The sequence below is a fragment of the Narcine bancroftii genome, chromosome 12 (assembly GCF_036971445.1).
Source record: "Narcine bancroftii isolate sNarBan1 chromosome 12, sNarBan1.hap1, whole genome shotgun sequence".
In the NCBI taxonomy this organism is placed as follows: domain Eukaryota; kingdom Metazoa; phylum Chordata; class Chondrichthyes; order Torpediniformes; family Narcinidae; genus Narcine; species Narcine bancroftii.
In genome coordinates this window covers 68996609-69018102 of record NC_091480.1, presented here as the reverse complement: position 1 = coordinate 69018102, position 21494 = coordinate 68996609, and the positions used below count along the sequence as shown (strand labels likewise).

General features: G+C 44.8%; 1 protein-coding gene across 2 annotated transcripts in view; it reads right to left on the bottom strand.

Moving 5' to 3' along the window:
- LOC138747473 (formin-like protein 3) overlaps window positions 1-21494 on the bottom strand; it is a 168774-nt gene that overhangs the window by 67507 nt on the left and 79773 nt on the right. The window contains exons 5-6 of one of the 2 annotated variants that reach the window (XM_069906721.1): window positions 7775-7858; window positions 5561-5713 (exon numbers count right to left, since the gene is read on the bottom strand). In XM_069906721.1, the coding sequence (XP_069762822.1) occupies window positions 5561-5713; window positions 7775-7858 (237 nt within the window). The remainder of the gene's footprint in view (window positions 1-5560; window positions 5714-7774; window positions 7859-21494) is intronic. The other variant, XM_069906719.1, reaches the window with a different exon arrangement.

Here is a 21494-nt window from a genome sequence, read left to right as displayed (position 1 = left end):
ATAGAGAGATGCACGATGCTCGGGAGGGTTTTTCTTTTAAATGATTATTTGATTGGACAACTTCCCTCTTCATTGTTGCACCCAATAACCAGACTGAAAACTGTCAGACTGGGCACCATTTTGCTTCTTCCCCTGGCTCATCACATTACACACCTTCACTGGGATGGATGCTGAACTAGGAGGGTAAAAGCCCAGAGCCTCCAGGCCTGCTCACTAAAGGAAGCAGCAGCCCATGCCATGTCAACGGTGGAAGAGGCAAACGGCTGCCCGTGAGACAATTACCCATTTGAGCAATATGCCCCCTTGTTGCACCAAAGGCACTTAAACACTAAAACATGAGCACACGTTGGAAGGAAAGCAATATAGAGAGAGCAGGAAGAGAAAATACAAGCTGTGTTAAAAACAGAAGCTCATAAATTACCTTGTGGTATTTAGTGTCACAATCCCAAACACTAAAACCACAATTATAAACTGCATGGTGAAGCCAAGGTGGCCATTTGAGGCCCACCTCCAAAGATGGCTCATTTGAGCACCCTACCACTGAAATTGAGGAATTGTGGGGAAAACGCCATCGGGTGGCTGACCTGAGTGCCTGTTTTGGCTGGACTTTGCTGTGAAATCCCTACCCACGTTGCAGGCAGCTTGATGTTACTGGGGCCAACTGGGAGGGTCCAGAACCTAGAGGCTGACAAGAACCTGTGCATGTTGCCTACTGCACCCATTATAAATCATTGGTTTTGCTGGATAACTGTCACTGCCATCAATGCACTTGCACAGAAGATAGCCCATCTTAGGTCAAGCGTAGTCTCCTGGTCCACAGGAAATAGAAATGAAATTGCCACACAGGGAACAATGCCGTAAAATAGTCGCAAACTTGATGCTAAAGTGAACAAATTAGCAGGAACTTTGTAGTGGCTCACAGTGCCATGAGAGTTTGACAACTCTCGTGAGATAGAACGCCAGGGGATCATTTCAGAGCACGAGAGGGCTGGACCAACAGTCCCATCTTCTGAAGAGCGGTTCACTCCAGCAGATATTGAGGCAGCAACACACAATAAAGAAATCCACCCTCAGGACATCACTGCCCCTCCTTGTGCCGGGGAGGGAGATAGAGAGTGGGAGGAGGCAGAGTCAGAACTTTAACTGGAGGAAGCAACCGTTGGGAGGCGAGGTGCATTTCTGCTGCTTTCTCCCAGTGAGAATGCAATGAGCTTCATCTGTTTAAACCCTCTCTCCACTTCCAGCTCCAGTTAAGAGATGCACAGTGCGGAAACAGGCTCCTTAGCCCACTGAGGCCATCCCAACACTACATTCATCCCATTTTACTCTCATGTTGCCATTCCCCCCTCTCACCCTCCAGGGCCAGTTTACAGCAATCAATCAATCCACAGCCCGCCCATCTTCGGGATGTGGGAGGAAACCAGAACACCCAGTGAAAACTTGCACGGTCGCCGGGAGAACAGGCAAGCTCCCCACAGACAGCATGGGAGGTCAGGATCAAACCCAGGTCTCCGGAGCTGCGAGGCCGCAGCGCCACCGTGGCACCCCTAATTTTGGGGAGACCTATCTCCACCCAGCCCATGATGCAACACTTCAGTACAGTAGAAAGTTGTCACCGGGGAAACCCAGTATATAACTCCAGAGCCCAAAAAGGCCATAAACCTACATGAGAGAGAGAGGGAGAGAAAAAAAAATCAAATTAAACATGAAGGAAATCCCAAGGCAACCGGTTATATGGTTCCTTATTGATCGGCTGGAGATCTCGTTGGGCTCGTGTTCTGTGAAATGCAGGAATCAGCACAAAACTTTAGCAGCACAAACAGGAGGCAGCAGACAAGTTATCAGCACATTTTGGAGCAAAGATTCCAGGGATGCAATGGTTCAACTCCTACCCACTTCCAATACATTCAGGGCTGGTGAGGTTCCTCTTCACAATGGATCAATGGCATTGCCCCTTTAAATGATCTGTCAAACTGGAAGTACAATAGCTGTGACAAATAGCTTGAGAAGATTAAATCTTTCCTCATAAACTTGTGCATGAAATAAATTGTAGAATAGCTCCATTTGTCTTCAGTTTGGACAGATCTTATATAAACACATACCAAACATACAGACACCACACACATACATAAATTTACATTAAAACTGCTTTAAAGGAACATTGCCACTTTTAATAACCAAACATGTCCCTGCCCCCCCCCCCCCCCCCATATTCCTGGATTTGGATCCAAGTGGATTGGTGGGAGGGACTCGTTCCACTGCATGCTATGAGCACTTCATCATGGTCTTTTGAACATTAAGTTCAGATTGGTGATGGACTCGTTTAAAGGAGTTATTGTGACTGGGAGTGGGAATGATGAGATCATTGGTTTCGTGTCACAACCCTTGTCGACAAATACTGGCGGTTTCACTGCAAGACCTCCCACATCCAACTGCTCTCTAGCAATCAAGCGAGAGACTCGGGACAAGGCTTCAGGGTCTTTAATGACCTGAGTCCTTTTGGGAAAGCGAAAAAGGCAATTATGGCTCTGGAAAAGGGCTTCCCTTTGTCCACTTGGCCTGCGCACAGAAAATATTCGACGTTACTACTGCTCTTCAGGGAAGGAAATCTGCTGTCCCTACCCATTCTTCTTCTTGAGAAATACAGCACGGTAACAGGCTCCTCCAGCCCATGAGCCTGTGCCGCCCAAATACCCCCCCCCCCCCCGAATGACCTACAAGCCCGGTATGTTTTGAATGGTGGGAGGAAACCGAAGCCCCCGGGGAAAACCCATGCAGACACGGGGAGAACATACAAACTCCTCACAGACAGCGGCCAATCTGAACCCGAGTCGCTGGTGCTGTAACAGTGTTGCGCTCATCACTACACTAACCGTGCTGCCCTCAAAATCTGGCCTCTATGTGACCTCAAGACCCATCACAGCGGTTGATTTTTAACTGCTTCTTCAATTGGGTCAATGACAAATGGACAATAAATGTTGGCACTGCCCGTGAACCTACATCTTGTGAATAATTACATCTTTTTAAAAAAAATCAATCAAATGAATTCTTTATCTAAGAGGCTCACTTAGTGAGTAAATTCAAGATGGTGATAGATTTTTTAAAGGGAAATGGGGTTTGTGGAGGAATGAAGGGTTAAGGTAAAAGATCAGTCATGATCTTGTGAAACTTCAGAGCAGATACGAGGGCTGTATGGCCTCCTCATTCTTCTGCCTTGGATTTGAGATGGTCACCCTGCTAGTGCTGGAAAAGTGACACGATCATCACCGATGCATCCTCTTGCAGTTAGTGTGTTTATTTTGCTTCGCTACACAGAACTGGAATTAGAGTTGGAGAAAAAAAAGAAACGCTCGCTTTAATTTGCCCTGCTGCTCTCCAACAGAAATGCCCTGAAAGCGAGAATTATGGGGCGTGTCCATGCAGAATACACATCTGCTTCACAACGTGCTCATATGTGCTCCAGATGTTTGTGCTAAATCTTTACCCCTTGCCAACTCACAACAATAAAAGCCAGGGCCAGGACTGGATGGCTGATTGCAGCACAGACGTGGAGTTGCTAGAGGAGAGCAGGCTCACAGAACGATTGTGCAAGAGCTCCCTGTAGCTGGGCCTTGCAGACAGGTGATTGAGACACAGGTCTGTGTTGTTAAACAACTGCAGTCTGTTGGTGACATGCAATGACTGACTAGTTGGACTGATTCGATAGACTGTTGATTGGAGGAAAGCTTAGGGTCGATGTCAGGGGCAAGTTTTTTTTTAAACTCAGAGTGGTGGGTGTCTGGAATGCATTGCCAGGAATGGTGGTGAAGGCTAGTACAATAGGGACATTTAAAAGACTCTTAGGCACATGACTTAAGAAAAATAGAGGGCTCTGCGTGTGAGGTGTGGAAGGATTAGATTGTTGTGGAGTACGTTTCCATGGGTTGGCACAACATTGTAGGCTGAAGGGTCTGTACTGTGCTCCAGAGTTCTAGGATCACCTCCAGGTAATCTAAGTATGTGTGGATAAGGTGAAAGAGCAAAACCTCTTTTATCCTCCTATCCGAGGCACCATCAAATTCAGAAGCAGCACAAAGGAAAATCCAGAGAAAAACCATTTGGTCTCTGGAAAAAAAAAACTGGTTAATAGGGAGAATTTTGTACAGTGAACTTTTTTGTTCCCCTGGGACCTGGAAGGAGATGGCCCCCAGGGCCAATCTTTAAGACTGTGACATCAGCCTGGCCCGAAGTTGAACCCAGGTGCCTGAGGTAAAATCCACAGCAGTAATATTTATTGAAAAGGCTGTCAAAAGGCTAACAGCTCTTCTGCTGAACTTTCTACGATAACCCTCTCATTTATTATTCACTTTTTGGAATTGGGTGTCGCAGGCCAAAACCAGTATTTAGAACCATAGAACATTACAGTACTGAAAAGTCCCATTCGGCCCTTCTAATCTTGGCCAAACCATTTTTCTGCCAAGTCCCACTGACCTGCACCCAGTCCGTAGCCTTCCATACCTCTCCCATCCATGTACCTAGTCCAAATATTACATGTTAAAATTGACCCTACATTCACCACCTCAGCTGCAGCTCGCTCCGCAGTCCCACCCCTCTCAGTTCCCCCTAAACCTTTCCCCTTTCACCCTTAACCCATGCCCTCTGGTTTGTATCTCACCTTCCCTCAGTGGAAAAAGTCGACCTACTGCCCATCTCTAATTGCCTCTGAGAAGGTTGATGGTGAGCTGCCTGCATCTGAGAGGCCTGCCAGCCAGTTTCGAGAGCCTGAAGTCTCACGTAGGTCAGACGAGTGCACTGGCTGCGGCAGATTTCCTCCCCTGGAGGATGCGGATGGACCCCAAGCATTTTTCTTTTTAAAATCAATACTGTATAAATGCATGTAATAGTCAAATTTTGTGGACCAATCTTTAGTGTAAAATTTAGAGGGTCGACTATTACACGTGTACTACTTTTGACCGCGATAAGTACCTGTGTCGTTCGGGGCATTGCGAGCTCTGGTGGGTGGGCGGCCAAGGGTGAGGATCCACAGTTGGGGCATTGGGTGCTCTGGTGGGTGAGTGGTTGGGGCGAGCATCGCTGGTTGGGGCATCAGGAGCTCCGACGGGCAGGCAGCTAAAGGGAGGATCCTCTGTTGAGGGGTCAGGAACTCGGATGGGTGGTTAGGTGAGGGTCCGCAGTCGGGGCATTGGCAGCTCTGGTGAGTCGGCAGTTGGGGCTGAGGTGAGAGTTCACGGTCAGGGCATCGGGAGCCAAATACAGGGGGGGGGGGTCAACCTTTACACGCAATAAATGGAAAATACCAGAACTTTGGGCCAAAAATCGACTATCACACGCGCATATACGGTAATCAGGTAGTTTTTGTGATTGGCGAGATGAGTTCTTTTTCCAACTTCAGGTTATTAATGGAATTTCAATTCCACACCTGCCATGGTAGGGTTTAAACTCAGGTCTCAGGTTAAGGTTTGTGCAGAGTGGTAGCCATTGGGTGATATTGAGCCTTCTGTGGCTGAACCAAGGTACCCATTGCATCCCCGGCGTCTTTTAGAAGCTGAGCAGTACATACCGTAGGATAGATTGCCTGGCAGAGCGAGAGAGACTGTTGCTGAAAGCCAGGGGCAGGATATTGCTTTGATGCAAATCTTCTATAGACCTGCCCCAGGGTTTTGACTTCTCGAGTGCACCATCATCACCATTCTCCACATGGTCAAAGTCAAACCTAGGTCACAATGGGACAAAAATCTCTTTTGGTCACCCCCATCCACAGTCAGTTAACATGTTGGCCCTGTGAGGGCAAAAGAGCTCGTGCATCTTCCTCCGTTACCTTCACAGGAAGAGTAAACATTCGCTGAAGTGGTGGTTGCAAAAGGTGTGTGAGGATTTAGGAACATCACAAGCTGGTCGTGGTGGTATTTTTATTTTGGAAGACCTTTGGACCTTGCTGGCATAACACCAGCACTAACACGTGACCTGTCCCCTGTCGTCATGCCTTAAAAACAAAACACCAAGATGCACGCCTGGCAAGAGCTCGTTCAAGGCAGACAATTTTCCAGCAAAATCGACATTGCTGCTCAAACCCCACCTGGTCATAGAAGCTGAGCTTAATGGGACCAAATTTCAGGGGGTACATACTCCAGCACAAATAAAGGCAAATTTCGACCCGCTGATCATTTCCGACGAGCAAAAAGCACACAGGTGCCATGGACAAGAGAGTTTTGGCCATGCAAAATATGGACACATGGAAAGTTGGTACAATGACAGCAGTAGATGAATGGCAAACAGCATTATGGAAACAACGAACACACAAAAGGCGCAGTTACAGTGGCTGCAATGGTGAAATTAAAAACAGTGGTAAAACAAGTGGTTAGAAAGGCCCTCTGAAAAAGAGTTCCAAGCAACTTTGCCAACATCAGCTCGCATTTAGAACCTCTAAACTTTCTCTCTTGTGGGCTGCATGGAAAATGTGTCATGAAGTCTCTGGTGACCGCATATAAAATTCGAACCCACGGTCTCAGTACTCCCCACACATCTCCAGTGGCTTGATGTTCTGCTTTAAGATTTACACCCAAAGAAGCTTGTCTTAGGACGAGGTTGGATTGGCTGAGCTTGTATCTGCTAGAGTTTAGAAGGGTGAGCGGGGGCTTGTTCGACACAATTTTCTGAGGGTTCCAGACAGGGTGGATGCAGGGAGGTTGCTTCCTCTTGTGGGAATAGGTGGAACTGAGGAATCGCTGTTTAAAAGTGAGGGCCACCTATTTAAGACAGAGATGAAGCAAATAGATTGTTCTCAGCACGTCACAAGTTGTTGGAACTCCTTTCCTCAAAGGGCAGTGGAAACAACATCTTGGAATGTTTATAGTGCACTTGACAAACAAAGATGTGAAAAGTCACTTGGGGTGAACAGGAATGCAGAATTGAGGTTACAATCAGATCAGCCATGGTCTTATTGAATGACAGATCATTCTCCAGGGGGCAAGTAGCCAACTCCTGCTCCTAATTCATCCACTTCCAAGTATGTCACTAAACTGAGAAGGTTAACTGAACCGTGGAAGTCTGCTGTGGAGGAGCCACGTGAGAAGTTTAAGATGGATAAATGGAACTACTGTACATCTGGATCCTCTCAGATCTGATCACATGGAGATACTCTGCCTCCACACCTGGCTGTGAAGGAGCAACTGTATTTCATAGATGAGGACAACTAAGCAACCTAATCCATTCACATTCAGTCCTGCACCCTTCACCGTCTCATTTAAAGTCTGGAGTCTCATCCAGAACCTGCCAACCTCTCTGGTCAAACTCCAGCAGCAGAAACGAGATGCCCAAGTGCACAAAATGCAGTTGGTGATTGATTGCACCCCAATCTATTCACAGAGGGTGACGCCTACATGGCGTCAGGATAACCTTGGCCAGAGATGGATGCAGCAATTTACAATGGAAGATGAAAATTTCTGGGGTTTAAATACGAGATGCCCAGGGTGTGCAGAAAAGTCACCCTCTCCTTGTTAAAGGGCCACCCAAGAGCTAAGTGAGCACATTCCCACACAATTCACTTACCGCAAGAGTATTCAAGGAACTTTAAATTGTTTAGGCTGCTTTAATGCATTCACTCCTAACATCTGTGGTGCCCGACTTCTGTTGTTGAAAGATTTGAAGGACAGCAAAGATAAGAAATGAAAAGCGGAGAATAAAGTCTTGAACAGAACTAAAATTTAAAACATGATGCATGAAACAACCAAGATGGACAAGTGTGATACCAGATAACTCTCCTCAGGCTACTTACATGACGGCACACTGTGCAAAGGAGAGATAATCCACCAGCACATTAAGACCTTGGTTTTCATCGTTTAGAAACTCTCGAACCCACCTAGAAAAGAGTCAAATGCAATTAATTAATGCGCTGTCAGCCTTGTACACAGAAGCGGATTCTGTTCCTTTGATCTGTCATTGCCAGGAAGAAAGCCATAGTAACATCTACCAATGCAAAGTAACTGTGTCCAGGGCATCAGACATGAAGTGAACAGCCGGCGTGGCCCAGAGGCAATCATGGTGTGCTCTTTGATTTATGACTCTCCAATCATGCCCTTCTTGGCTGTGGATTGTTGCCTGTGTCAGGATGTATTGTTCCTCTCCTTTGCTGATTCCTTGGACACCGTGTCTGTGAGTGCCACATCTCGGGTCGAGATAACCTTCAGGCCACACACCCACACCATCTCCAGACCAACTGTTTCCACCTCTGTGGGATCGTCTGACCAAGCCTGCCTCATTCATCTGCTGCCAAAGCCCTCATTTACACCCCTGTTTTCTATTTAGATGCAACAATTCTATATATATATATATATATATATATATATATATATATAAAAAAATTAAATGTAGACACACAGCACAGTAACAGGCCCTTCCGGCCCATGAGCCAATTAACCTACAACTGGTGATTTTTGAAGGGTGAGAAGAAACGGGAGCACCTGGAGGGTACCTACGCAGACTCGGAGATAACATGCAAACCCCTTACTGACAGCGCCGGATTTGAACCTGGGTGGTTGGCGCTGCAACAGCATCGTACTAGCTTTCTCACTTTGTCATATGTCTCAAGTTACATCCAATCCAATTCACCAGATTGGTTTCTATTGAAGCAAAAGCTCAATTTTAAAACTCTCATCTGTATTCTCAGCTCTCACCATAGCTTCACCCATACTGACCCATTCCAACCCTGTAGCCCTACAATAGAACCATAGAACATTACAGGACAGAAACAGGTCCCTTTGGCCCTTCTCGTGTGTACCCAATCATTTTTCTATCCAGTCCTACTGTCCTGTACCCAGCCCAGAGCCCTCCGTACCTCTCCCATCCTTGTACTTGTCCAAATTCCTCTTAAATGTTAAATTTGAGCCCACATTCACCACCTCAGCTTGTTTCACACCCCCACCACTCTCTTTGTGAAGAGGCTCCCCCTAAACTTTTCCCCTTTCACCCTTAACCCATGTCCTCTGGTTTGTATCTCACCTCCCCTCAGTGGAAAAAGCCGACCTTCTTTACTCTGCCTATCCCCCTCATAATTTTAAATACCTCTATCAAATCTCCTCTCATTCTTCTACGCTTCAGGGAATAAAGTACTAAGTACCTCGATCAAATATCCCCTCATTCTTCTACGGTCCAGGGAATAAAGTCCTAAATATCAAATCTCCCCTTGTTCTTCTACCTTCCAGGGAATAAAGTCCTAATCTGTGTAACCTTTCCCTGTAACTCAGTTCCTGAACTCCAGGCAACATCCTAGTAAATCTTCAAGGGATAAAGTCCGAACCTGTTGAACCTTTCCCTGTAACTCAGTCCCTGAATTCCGGGCAACATCCAAGTCAATCTTCAGGGAATAAAGTCCGAACTTGTTTAACCTTTCCCTGTAATTCAGTCCCTGAAGTCCGGGAAACATCCTAGTAAATCTTCTCTGCACTTTTCCTATCTTATTGATATCTTTCCTGTAGTTTGGTGGCCAAAACTGCACAAAAATGCTCCGCTAATTCTGGCCCCTTAAGAATGTTTGATTTCAGACACTCCATGATTGGGTGTCATGCCTTCAACTGCAAACCTTCCCTCCCTCGACATCTCTGCCTTCTTCATTACCTTTTAAACATTTTTCATATGCTCTGAGGTGGAGATAATTGCAAAGCGTATACACGTGTTACATTGTTCCTCTTGCGTGAGAGAAGATGAAGGTGGAAGGTTCATCATCATTATACTGGGCATCTCCCCTTTGCCATCATAGTCTTGATGAAGGGTTTGGACTCAAAACAGCAACCTTTCTTTTCGCCCATTGATGCTGCTTAACCAGTGAGTTCCTCTGGCAGATTGCTTCCTTGCTCCAGATTTCAGCATCTGCAGTCTTTTCTTTCGCCAAAGATTCATCATCTGCTGCTGCTGTACTTACATTTCTGGACACGCATCTGCAGTGTGGCATAACACATCCACCTGGGAGGCAAAGTCCAAATGTGGAGATGCCTTGCTGCGGTTGCAATCCATCAACTGTGGTACTTTTAAATGGGACGGCAGGCTTGGGGTACTTACTTCTACTGCTAATTTCTATAACATTCCTGTAAAAACACTTCAGCGATTTGCTGACATTATAAGTTCTACAATAAATTGTTCATTCATGCTCAGCAGAAGATTAAAAAAACACAATTGGATGAGGAACCAGGATTACTCTAATACAAACAATATATTGGAACAGAAGTAGAATTGGAAAGGCCCCCTGCTCTACTCCTTTTATACCTTTGACTGTGTGGCTCAGTATGGCAGCAACACCATCGACAAATTCACTGATGATACCACGGTAGTGGGTCGTATAAAGGAAGGGGATGAGTCAACATACAGGAAGGAGATTGAAATCGTTGCTGAATGGTGCACCAACAACAACCTTGCACTCAATGTCATCAAAACCAAGGAGCTGATTGTTGACGTCAGGAAAGGAAAACTGGAGGTTTCATTGGGGGAAATAAGTGGTGGGGAGGAGGAGCAAAGTTCTTGGGAGTCACCATCTTGGAGAAGCTTTCCTGGATCCAACACACGTCAGCACCTCTACTTCTTCAGGAGTTTGCAGAGGCTTGGTATGACATTGGAAACCTTGGCAAATTTCTACAGGTGTGGGGACACCAATACCCACAAGTGTAAAGCCCTCCAAAAGGTACCGGACACAGCCTAGGACATCCCCACTATCAAGAACATCTACAGCAGTAGTTCTCAACCTTTTTCTTTCCACTCACATCCCACTTTAAGTAATCCCTGTGCCATTGGTGCTCTGTGATTAGTAACAGATTGCTTAAGGTGGGATGTGAGTGGGAAGGGAAGGTTGAGAATCACTGCTCTTGATCCAATTATTACTGAAATATTTTGCTTGAGAAAAATTGTCATTGGCCCATTTCCTTTGGAGTTCTGAAACCGTGCACATAACGAGTCAATGAGGGACGATTAAAACAGTGGTTTTCAAACTTTTTCTTTCCACCCACATCCCACCTTAAGCAATCTCTTACTAATCACAGAGCACCGATGGCACAGGGATTACTTAAAGTGGGATGTGAGTGGAAATCAAAAGGTTGAGAACCACTGCTCTATAGGGAACACTGCCGTCGGAGAGCAGCAGCAGCAATCATCAATGATCCACACCGCCAAGCACATGCTCTGTTCTCGCTGCTGCCATCAGGAAAGAGGTCTCACACCAAGTCTTGCACCACCAGGTTCAGGAACAGCTCCTCCCCCTCCACCATCAGACTCCTCAACAATAAACTCAATGAGGGACTAATTTAAGGAAGGACTCTGACTTGTGGACTTCATATTTTTTTTTCTCTCTGTATTGCACAGTTGGTTTACATTTCTTTATTTGTTGACATGTGTACATTGAGTCAGTTGCTTTTTTGGACTGCCAATTAATGGTAATTCTGCCTGGCCCGCAGGACAAAGGAATCTTAGGGATGTATGTGATGTTGTGTAGTCCTCTGACAATAAATCTGATGTCCAAGAGCTTGAAAGATCACATGGCTGAGAGTGGGTAAGAGGAGGATTTAATAACAACAGCAAGAATCTGAAACTGGAGGAGTCCAATTTTAACGTTTGAAAAATCCAACTGCTCCAAGACAGGCAAGACCGGTCCCATTAGACTGGGCTGGATCGGAATCGAGAGCAGGAGCTCCTCAAGTGCATCCTGCCTCTTTTGAACAATCACAAGTCTATCTATTTTCATTATCAAGAAGCAGCAATAGACTATCTGTTCTGATTTGGAGGAAGCAGTTCATTTCCTCCCATCCCCCCCCCCCCCACCCAATCCCCACTTCATTGGCTTACACTAGCAAAGTGAAGCTGAGGAACTGTTTTCTTTCACATCTGTGGCCTGTACAGTGTATGGCCATGTAACTGCAGCTTGTTGATTCTGAATGCACCTCCAGCCTAAAATAGCACTGCTTGTAATGGGCAGGAAATGGAGGCCATATCAGATAGGATGTGCATTGCAGGCAAGCCTGTTTTTTTTTTAATGCACAGATTTGGCATGACTTGGACTCGCAGATGTTGCTACAGTTCCACTTTGATATATTTGTTTAAAAAAAAGGAACTTGTTCCCCTCATGGTTGGCCAACGCTGCCCCGTTTAAACCTTCATCACCAGCTTTTATTTCCAAGTGCCAGGCAGGAAAATGAGAGGCTGGCCTCCATCTTACTGTGTGTTCATCCCTTCAGCAGAGCCTTTTGCTTGATTTAATTAACCAAGAATTAAAAGAATTCTTATATTCACCCCAATTAAAAATGAAGAGCTGCTCTGTTGATTGGGTGCATCTGGCAAACAGACAGAGTCCCAATTTAACCGTGAGCTCATGTCAAGTTCATCTATTTCAAGTCAAAGTTTATTGCCATCTGATTGTACAAGTTCAACCTAACAAAAGTGTTCTCCAGTCCTCAGTACAAAACACACAGACACACACCCAGACATAAAACAGATACAGACAAACAATACATATGCAGGACAAGTATTCATATGCACAAATAAATAAATTGTTTTGTGAGAGTCTCGGATGGTCAGTGTGAGCAGTTCCTTTGGTCGTTCAGCATTCTCACTGGCCATGGGAAGAAGCTGTTCCTCAGCCTGGTGGTGCTGGCTCTGATACTCCTGTATCTCTTCCCCGACAGTAGTTGCTATGAGCAGGGTGGCTGGGGTCCTCAATGATTTTGCGTGTCCTCTTCAGACACGAACCCTGGTAGATCCTGTCAATAGGGTGGAGGCTTAGGGAGCCTTCAGTGATCCTCTCTGCCCCTCTTGTGTTCCTGTGAATTGACCTCTGTTCCATTTCCCTGCAGCAACCATGATGCAGCTGGGCAGGACATTCTCGATAAAGCTCCTGTAGAAGGTTGACATGATGGTGGCCGGTAGCCTTGTCCACTTGAGTCTCCTCAGGAAGTGCTGCCACTGTAACACCTTCCAGACAAGTGAGGAAATGTGTGTCCACGATAGGTCACTGGTTAAGTGAACCTCAAGGCTTCTAATGTGCCACAGTTACCCTTGGCTTAGGAGGGGAAGTTTAAAAGCAGCAGGGTTGATGGAACCTTTTATTAACCTTCATATCCCACTGGATTGGTGCAGTGTGTGGATGCCATGCTTGGTTAGGGAAAAGGGGAAGAGCGAGGTGGAAAAGGACAGGGAGAGTCTTGTCTGTGTTTCTCATAGTTGAATAACCATGGAATATGATGACAATGTCTGTACGAGGGAATGGGAGAGTGGAACAGAGGGACAAACAGAAACAGTGGCAAATGGATAAAGTACTTCCAGAGGATTTTCAACTGTTGGACAATTGATTCCAACCCACAAGATGTAAAGGTCACAAGCAAATCTCTGGGTCATCTCCCTCTCGCTGTGCTCTTTGGATTACGCCTGTTCTTCCCATTAACTTGCCCTGCAAAAGGTAGTGGACACAGCCCAGGACATCACAGGCAAAACCCTCCTCATCATTGAGAGCATCTACAGGGAACACTGCCGTCAGAGAGCAGCAGCAATTGTCAAGGATCCACACCGCCAAGCACACGCTCTGTTTTCTCTGCTACAATCAGGAAAGAGGTGTAGGGGCCACAAGACTTGCACCACCAGGCTCAGGAACAGCTGCTCCCCTTCCACCATCAGATTCCTCAACAACAAACTCAATCAGGGGCTCATTTGAGGACTCCTACTTTTGCACTTTATTGATTCTTTTTCCCCTCTCTGTATTGCACAGTTAGTTTGTTTACATGTGTACGTTGAGTATAGTTGTTTTTGCACTACCAATAAGTGGTAATTCTCCCTCATCCGCAGGAAAAGGAATCTCAGGGTTGTAAGTGATGTCATGTATGTCCTCTGACAGTAAATCTGAAATCTGATCCAGTGCACTGAGCAGACTGGGATGAATGCCCCGAGAATATCCTCTGTCCCTGGTAGACTTGTGGAGAGTCTCATTACCCATAGGACTACAATTTCTTCCCCCCCCCCCCCCCCAAAAGGTTTGATTCCTGAAAAGCAATTGGGGACTATGATAAACAGCTTCAACTTGAACACAAAAATCATTTCAGATTTGCTGCATCACGTAGGAAGTTGGAGAAACACTGAATTAACTTTTTATTGAATTTAGCGTGTTTAATCACATAACAATGCTGACACATTGCGTTAGTTCAACTGACCTAAAACTGTTTTGCCGCTGATTTTGTACTCAGCATCTGATGCCTCTCGTGTCAGTGTCCAACAATAGTCAGCTGACATTGATGGATTCCAGACGCCATGATACTGCTTTTCCATGGTCGCAATGTCCTGGTGAAACCTTTCACCGTGTTCGTCACCGACGGCACCAAGAACAGCCGGGAAGACGTCCAAGTGCGAACGCAGAAAATGAATTTTCAACAATGACTTTGTATGTTTGAAGTCGACTTAAAATATGACGTGAAATCACAAAATTAAGATATCTAAAAAACGGGTTGTGGTAGGAAGATTTTAGTGATTTTCGTGATCAGCAGCCCAAAATCCATAAAATACACACAAAAGCTTTCAGGAAGCAAAATCTTCATTGTCCAGAGTTATTATCAGAGGGGGATCAGAGTGGACAACCTAGGGCACAGAATAGTGCATCTTCTCTGTAGGCGTGGATTTGATCACAGGGCTAAAGAGGCCACAATTCAGTGAGTCTGAGTGAGCTCCACCCTCTTCCACGTCCTTCTCCATCCATCTAACTGTAGAGGGTACAGATCAGGTGGGGGAAAGGAAACAGGATACAGAGGCGGAGTGACACGATGAGGCCAACTGCGAGTGGGACTAATGTGCGTCCGTTCAGGAACTCACAGCCTCTGTCAACAACATTCCAAATTATTTTTATTTTGGCATCATCTGCTACACTCCTCAAATCTGTTTATGCTATATATGGAGCTCTTGACAATCCTTCCCAAGAAAAATAGACATGCATGTGCATTGGTAAACAATCAACCAAGTAAACTCTGCAGCAATATGAAACACACTGGTGCCTGTGAGGTTTATGCCACATTTTTACTTTGCATAGTTCCCTTCTCCAAATTATAAAAGCAATGGAGGAACAAATAAAATAGACTTCAAGGATAACAGCAGAACTACAAATTCCTAATCAGCAATGGGGTCAACCTCCTTTCTCTGTCAAATAAAAAGCTAGGTTGAGAGCAAGGAAGGCGGCCAATTAATGTCTGACCTTTCTGCCAATGGGTTCTATTCACAGGGCCACCTTGATGCCAATGAGGCATCATCTGTCAGATTACACTTTGGATTTTTTTCAAATTATTTAATGAGGACTGTGAGGTTGTTCTCCAATGCAGACACTTTTCAAGAACGGAAATCCCTCTATCATTTGGCTCAACATAAACCGGACTAATTCGGTGCTGATGTGCACCCCAGATCCTGGAGGGGTCTCAGCACTCTACACATTGTTCTGATGAGAAACTGTGTTGAGTGTAGCCAAAGCCATAGACAGAAATAAAACACAAACGTCTGCAGACCCCGTGGTTGAAGTAAAAACTCAACGTTGGAGAAACTCAGTAGATCAGACAGTGTCCTTTATAGAGTAAAGATAAAGATACATAAACAATGTTTCAGGTTTAAGCCCTTCATCAAGGTATAGACAAGATGTAGATAGGTGTCTGAATAAAATGGTGAAGGGTGAGGGGCAGGGGGAGGAGCACAGTCCCACAGACAGGAGTAAGGGAGGGAGGGAAAAGCAGCAAATGTGGGGGGGGGGAGAGAGGGGACAGCCCTGTGAATGGAGAGGGAAGGGAGTGGAGAGCTGGAAGAAAGAAGACAGAGGGATGGGGAAGGGAGGGAGAACAGGGAGTGGACTAGTAGAGACTGGAGAAGTCGACATTAATGCGGTCCGGCTGGAGTGTGCCCAGACGGAAAATTAGGTGTTGCTCCTTCAATTAACAGGTGACCTTTCTTTGGCCATGCACGAGGCCATGGACAGACATGTCAGTGCGGGTATGGGGTGCAGAATTGCCAAGTTCCTATAGATTGGAACTTGTGTGGGAGCAGAGGTCTAGCCAAACAGGAAATTCTTATCATTTGAAAATGCACGTCCTTAGAAAAAAAAGGTGGTCTTTGAGATACAAATCTTGGACCCATTTGGAGCTGGTGTTCTGGCAATGAATAGAAACACAAGAAGCCATTTCAGTAATTATGACCATCCATCAATGCCTGATACATGGGCTGAACAACCTAACAGTGGGAGTATCTGAAGCTTCACAGACATGCAAAGTATAATATGCTCTCTCTCAGATCAAGGGAGTTAAAAGTGGATGCTAGCAACAAAATGGGTGCATGGAAAATGATGCACAACTCAAACTGTCTGGCTTGAGCTCTGCTCCCACACAAGCTCAGCAAGGAGCCCAAATTTGCTTGTGGCAAGTGCAAGATGAAACCTAAAAAGAACAGTACACAAGATTTTGGAGTAGGAGTCAGCCATCTGGCCTGTGGAGCCTACTCCACCTTTCCATAAAATCGTGGTAGGACTGGCCGTGGGCTCAGCTCCAGTCACCCGCCCGGTTCCAATAATGCTTAATTCCCCCATTATTCAAAAAGTCTTGAATACATTCAATGAGGCAGTCTTTTCTTCATTCGAAAGAGAATTTCACAGATCCACCATTCTCTGGGAGAAACAGTTCCTCCTCATCTCAGTCCTAAATCCTCTCCCTGAATCTTGAGGCAATGTCCCTACATCTAGTCTCACCTGCCAGTGGAAACAACCTTCCTACTTCTGTCTTATCTATTCCTTTCATAATTTTATGTTTTAAGTTTCCCTTCTCGTCCTTCTAAACTCCAATGAGTCTAGTCCCAGACAACTCAATTTCTCTTCATAAGAGAACCCCACTGTTTCCAGAATCAATCTGGTGAACCTCCTTTGCACCACTCCAAAGCCAGAATATTCTTTCTCAAGCAAGGAGACCAGACTGCACGCCGTTCTCCAGGTACGGCCTCACCAATCCCCTGCACAGTTGTAACCTCCCTGCTCTTAAATTCAATCCCTTTAGCAATGAAGGACAATGTCCAATCCAATTTGATTACCTGCTTCACCTGCAAACTAACCTTTTGGGATTCATGGGCAAGGTGTCTTTGAATAGCATGCGACAACTTTTCACCCATTAAAATAACAGCCTCTTTTGCTATTTTTCCTTCCAAAGTGGATGACCTCACATTTACTGACATTGTGCTCCATCTGCCAGACCCTTGCCCACTCACTTAACCCATCTGTATCTCTCTGCAGATGCATGCCCCCAACATAACTTGTCTTTCTACTTAATTTAGTGTCCCACAGGAATTGCGTTCAGCGTGAAGTTGTCTATCATAATCCCCAATATTCTTTCAGGAAGCAACCATTTTGAAAAAATTTTTGTTGTCCAGTGTAACCTTACAGGACAGTTAAAAATCAGTTAATGCCTCTCAAATGGTGTCCCTCGCCAGGAGCTTCATTGGTCCTGCTGTGCACGTTGAAGAAATTTTTATAAAGATTGACACCGTCGCTTACATAATTGACACCAAATCTGTGAAAGAAAGTTTGCGCTAACAGCAATGACATTGACACTAAAATAATACAGCATCTTGCAGAGAGATATTAAGAAGCTAAGTTATAGCCTTTAACATAGACAAGGACAGTAATAATGGTTATTGACACTCTCCTTCATCATCAGATAAAACTAGAGAACAATGTAATAAAAATCTTAATGCAGTTCTCACGAGTTTCTCCCATAACGTAATCTATTGTCCTTTCTGTAACACCTTTTTTGTCTCTGTTTCAATATATGTGTTTGCAGATGTAAATTTCAGTCAGTGAGCAGTAGAGATGCTGTCTAATCCCCATGACATATCGTGTGAAACAAAGTCTGTGAAATGATACTCGAGATCTCCGATCGGTTAATTTCCTTGACAATGCAAGCCCCCTCTTTCTCTCATTCAAACTGCACTCTTCAGAGGTCTTGCCAGGTTTGGGAAAAACCTGGCAAAACTAACAATCATAGAATAGTTAAAGCTTAGAATGAGGTCATAAACCCACTGTGTGCTCCTTCACCCTGAATTCTCTCCAGCATCCTTTAAGAATAATATCTTTTATTCAATATTGTCTCCTCTCAGTCTTCCAACCAAGACACATCACCTCACATTCCTCCACATTAAACTTTATCTGCCACGTATCTGCCATTCTAGGTCCTGGTATAATTTATCACTTTCCTCTTCACAGTTCAGTTCACAAGACTGCCATGATATGTGTGATCACAAATTTTTAGAAGGTGTGGATCCATTCCCAAATCTAGATCATTATCAAAGATTTTTTTTAAATGTAACAATGTCCTTACCACTGATCCCTGGGAAGGGTCCTATTCACCTTCCTCCAATCAGTAAAACAACCATTCACCATGACCTTCCATTATCTGTTAATTTTAGACATGGACGTACTGTACAGTAACAGGCTATTTCAGCCCATGAGCCCATGCCAATTCTGCCCAATTGACCTCCACCCCCCAGTACGTCTTTGGAGGGTGGGAGGAAACTGGGCCCCCTGGAGGAAACCCACACAAATGCGGGGAGAGTGTACAAACTCCTGACAGACAGCGCCAGATTCAAACCCCAGATCCCAATCACTGGCGCTGTAACAGCATTGCGCTAACCGTGCCACCCCACAGTCAGTCAGCTTAATGCAGAAGCCTCGCACAAGAAAACCAACTCTCTGGCTGATGGCACATCTTTGCATGTCGATTTTACCCACTCATAAGACACTAGGAAGTATCATAGACAAATTAAATTCACGCAATAGCCCTCGGAAATCCATTAGCAATTAACGATTTAAGCAACAGTCTGTTTAAATTTCACTGGAGGAGTTGGATGGGCAGATCTAATCTGCTGCTGGAGACATGCTCAAACTCTCGAGTGGTACCTGTAGCATTATTTGCATTGATGAGGTCCAATTTAGCTGTGCTGCCACCAGATCAGTATTGGATGAGAATTGGCATCATTATCCAAACTCCCCTGAATATGTGCCCACAACTTGTGGACACCAGACTGCAACCAATTTCAACATCCCACATATTGAAAGGACAAGCACCGCCTGAAGAAATTTTGTAGTTTAGGATTCCAGTACAGAAACGTGTTCAGAACATCAACCTACCTTTCTCCCTTGGACGCTGAATGGGCAATGAGGTTGAATTCCCAACAACAAATGCCTGGTGTAATCCATTACACAGGACAACAAATTTTTTCCAAAAGGTTTGCTTCCTGAAAAAAAGTTGGGGATTATGATAGACAACTTCACGCACAACACAAAGATAATTTCAGATTTGCTCCATCACGTAGGAAGTTGGAGATATATTAAATTAACTTTTATTGAATTCAGCATGTTTAATTGCATCATGAGGTGACATATTGCATTAGTTCAACTGACCGAAACACATTTTGCCGCTGATTTTCGTTCGTACTCAGCATCTGATGCCTCTCATGTCACTGTCCAACAATAGTCGGCTGGCATTGATGGATTCCAGTTGCCCTGATACTGTTTTTCCATGGTCACAATATCCTGATGAAACCTTTCACCGTGTTCGTCACTGACTGGACCAAGATCAGCTGGGAAGACATCCAAGTGCAAATGCATGAAATGAATTTTCAATTACCTGTTGGATCTCATGGATTTGTCTGCTTGAAGTAGACTTAAAATATGACAGGAAATCACAAAACTACGTTATATCTAAAAAATGGCACGTGATTGGAAAATGTTCAGGTGATTTTTGTGATCAGCAGCCCAAAATCCATAAAATGCACCCAAACATGTTCAGGAAACAAAATCTTTTTGTCCAGGGTTTTCTGTGTAGAACATTGACAGCACGCAATACAGCAGGTAAATGAAAGTCTCTCGCTTTTCATTTCTGACAAAGGTTTCTGGAAATGTAGAACAGATTGGAGACTAAAGGCAGCCAGGCTAAAAGCAAAACCCCCACAATGAGGGCACAGGATTCCTTTTCTAACCATTGCGCACATTCAACTGCTGTGAGTGGACCTTCCCAGGGCAGGTGCAGGAACACAATTGATCTCCAAACATCCTGCTGAGTGGACCATGCAACAATGCAATGGGTGCCTTGCTACTCCGCATCTGCAAGGGGATTCTAAGGCAGGAGCAACGTTATCACTGCATCCCAAGGATTCAGCAGTCTGCAGGAAGCCATTGTATTGCAGATAATGTAAGGCTTTTCCTCCCTGCTATTTAAGCCCAATCTGCTGTGTAATTGAAACTGTACAATGGCATTTCCGAATCATATTTCCCCCATTTACTTACTAACTCCACCCCAACCACCGCCGCCATGCCAGATCTCTTGCAAATTGCCTTCCTTTTCATTTCAACACCTCCCCAACTTAACCCTTCCATTGCCCTTGTCATTAGCCTGTTTCCAGGCCTGCAATTATACTGGACCATGAAGATTATGATTCCATAACACTTTTGGGGGTATTTTATGGATTTTGGGCTGCTGATCATGAAAATCACCTTAAAACTTTTCAACTACACACTGATTTTTTTAAAACATATCATCTACTTTTGTGATTTCCTGTCATATTTTAAGTCGACTTCAAGCATTAAAAAAAAAACCACAAAGTGCAACATGTCATTGAAAATTCACTTTCTGCATCCGCACTTGGACGTCTTCCCGGCTGATCTTGGTGTGGTCAGTGAGGAACACGGTGAAAGGTTTCACCAAGACACAGCGACCATGGAAAAGTGGTATCAGGGCAACTGGAATCTATCAATGCCGGCCGACTATTGTTGGACACTGACACAAGAGGCATCAGATGCTGAGTACAAATGGAAATCAGTGGAAAAACATAGGTCAGTAGGTCTGTAGGTCAGTTGAACTAACGCAATGTGTCAGCATCAGGATGCGATTAAACAGGCTAAATTAAATTAAAGTTAATTTAATGTTTCTCCAACTTCCTACGTGATGGAGCAAACCTGAAATGATCTTTGTGTTCAGCGTGAAGTTGTCGATCAGAATCTCCAATTGTTTTTAAGATGCAAATCTTCATAAAAAATGTGTTGTCCAATGTTGTTGTTATTATCATTAGTTAACTTGTTTGTGTTGCAATTGGCCACAAATCTTCATCCTAACTAGGGCTGCCCCACCCACATAATGCATGGCAGTTCAGAAAGAAAATTATTTGACCCGTTTTACCTACAATATTTTCCCCATCGAATCAACACCACTTCTCAAAGAAATCCCATTCTGCCGCTAATTTACCATCACTATTCTCTCTCAGTCTCCCATCAACTCCCACCAGTTCTCCTGCCACTCATCAATTAACCTACCAGCCTGCACATCTATGGAAATTGGGAGGAAATTGGAGTTATAACCATATAACCATATACAGCACAGAACAGGCCAGTTTGGCCCTACTAGTCCATGCCGGAACAAATCCCCAGGGGAAAACCACACCATCACAAGGAGACCCAGCAAACTCCACAC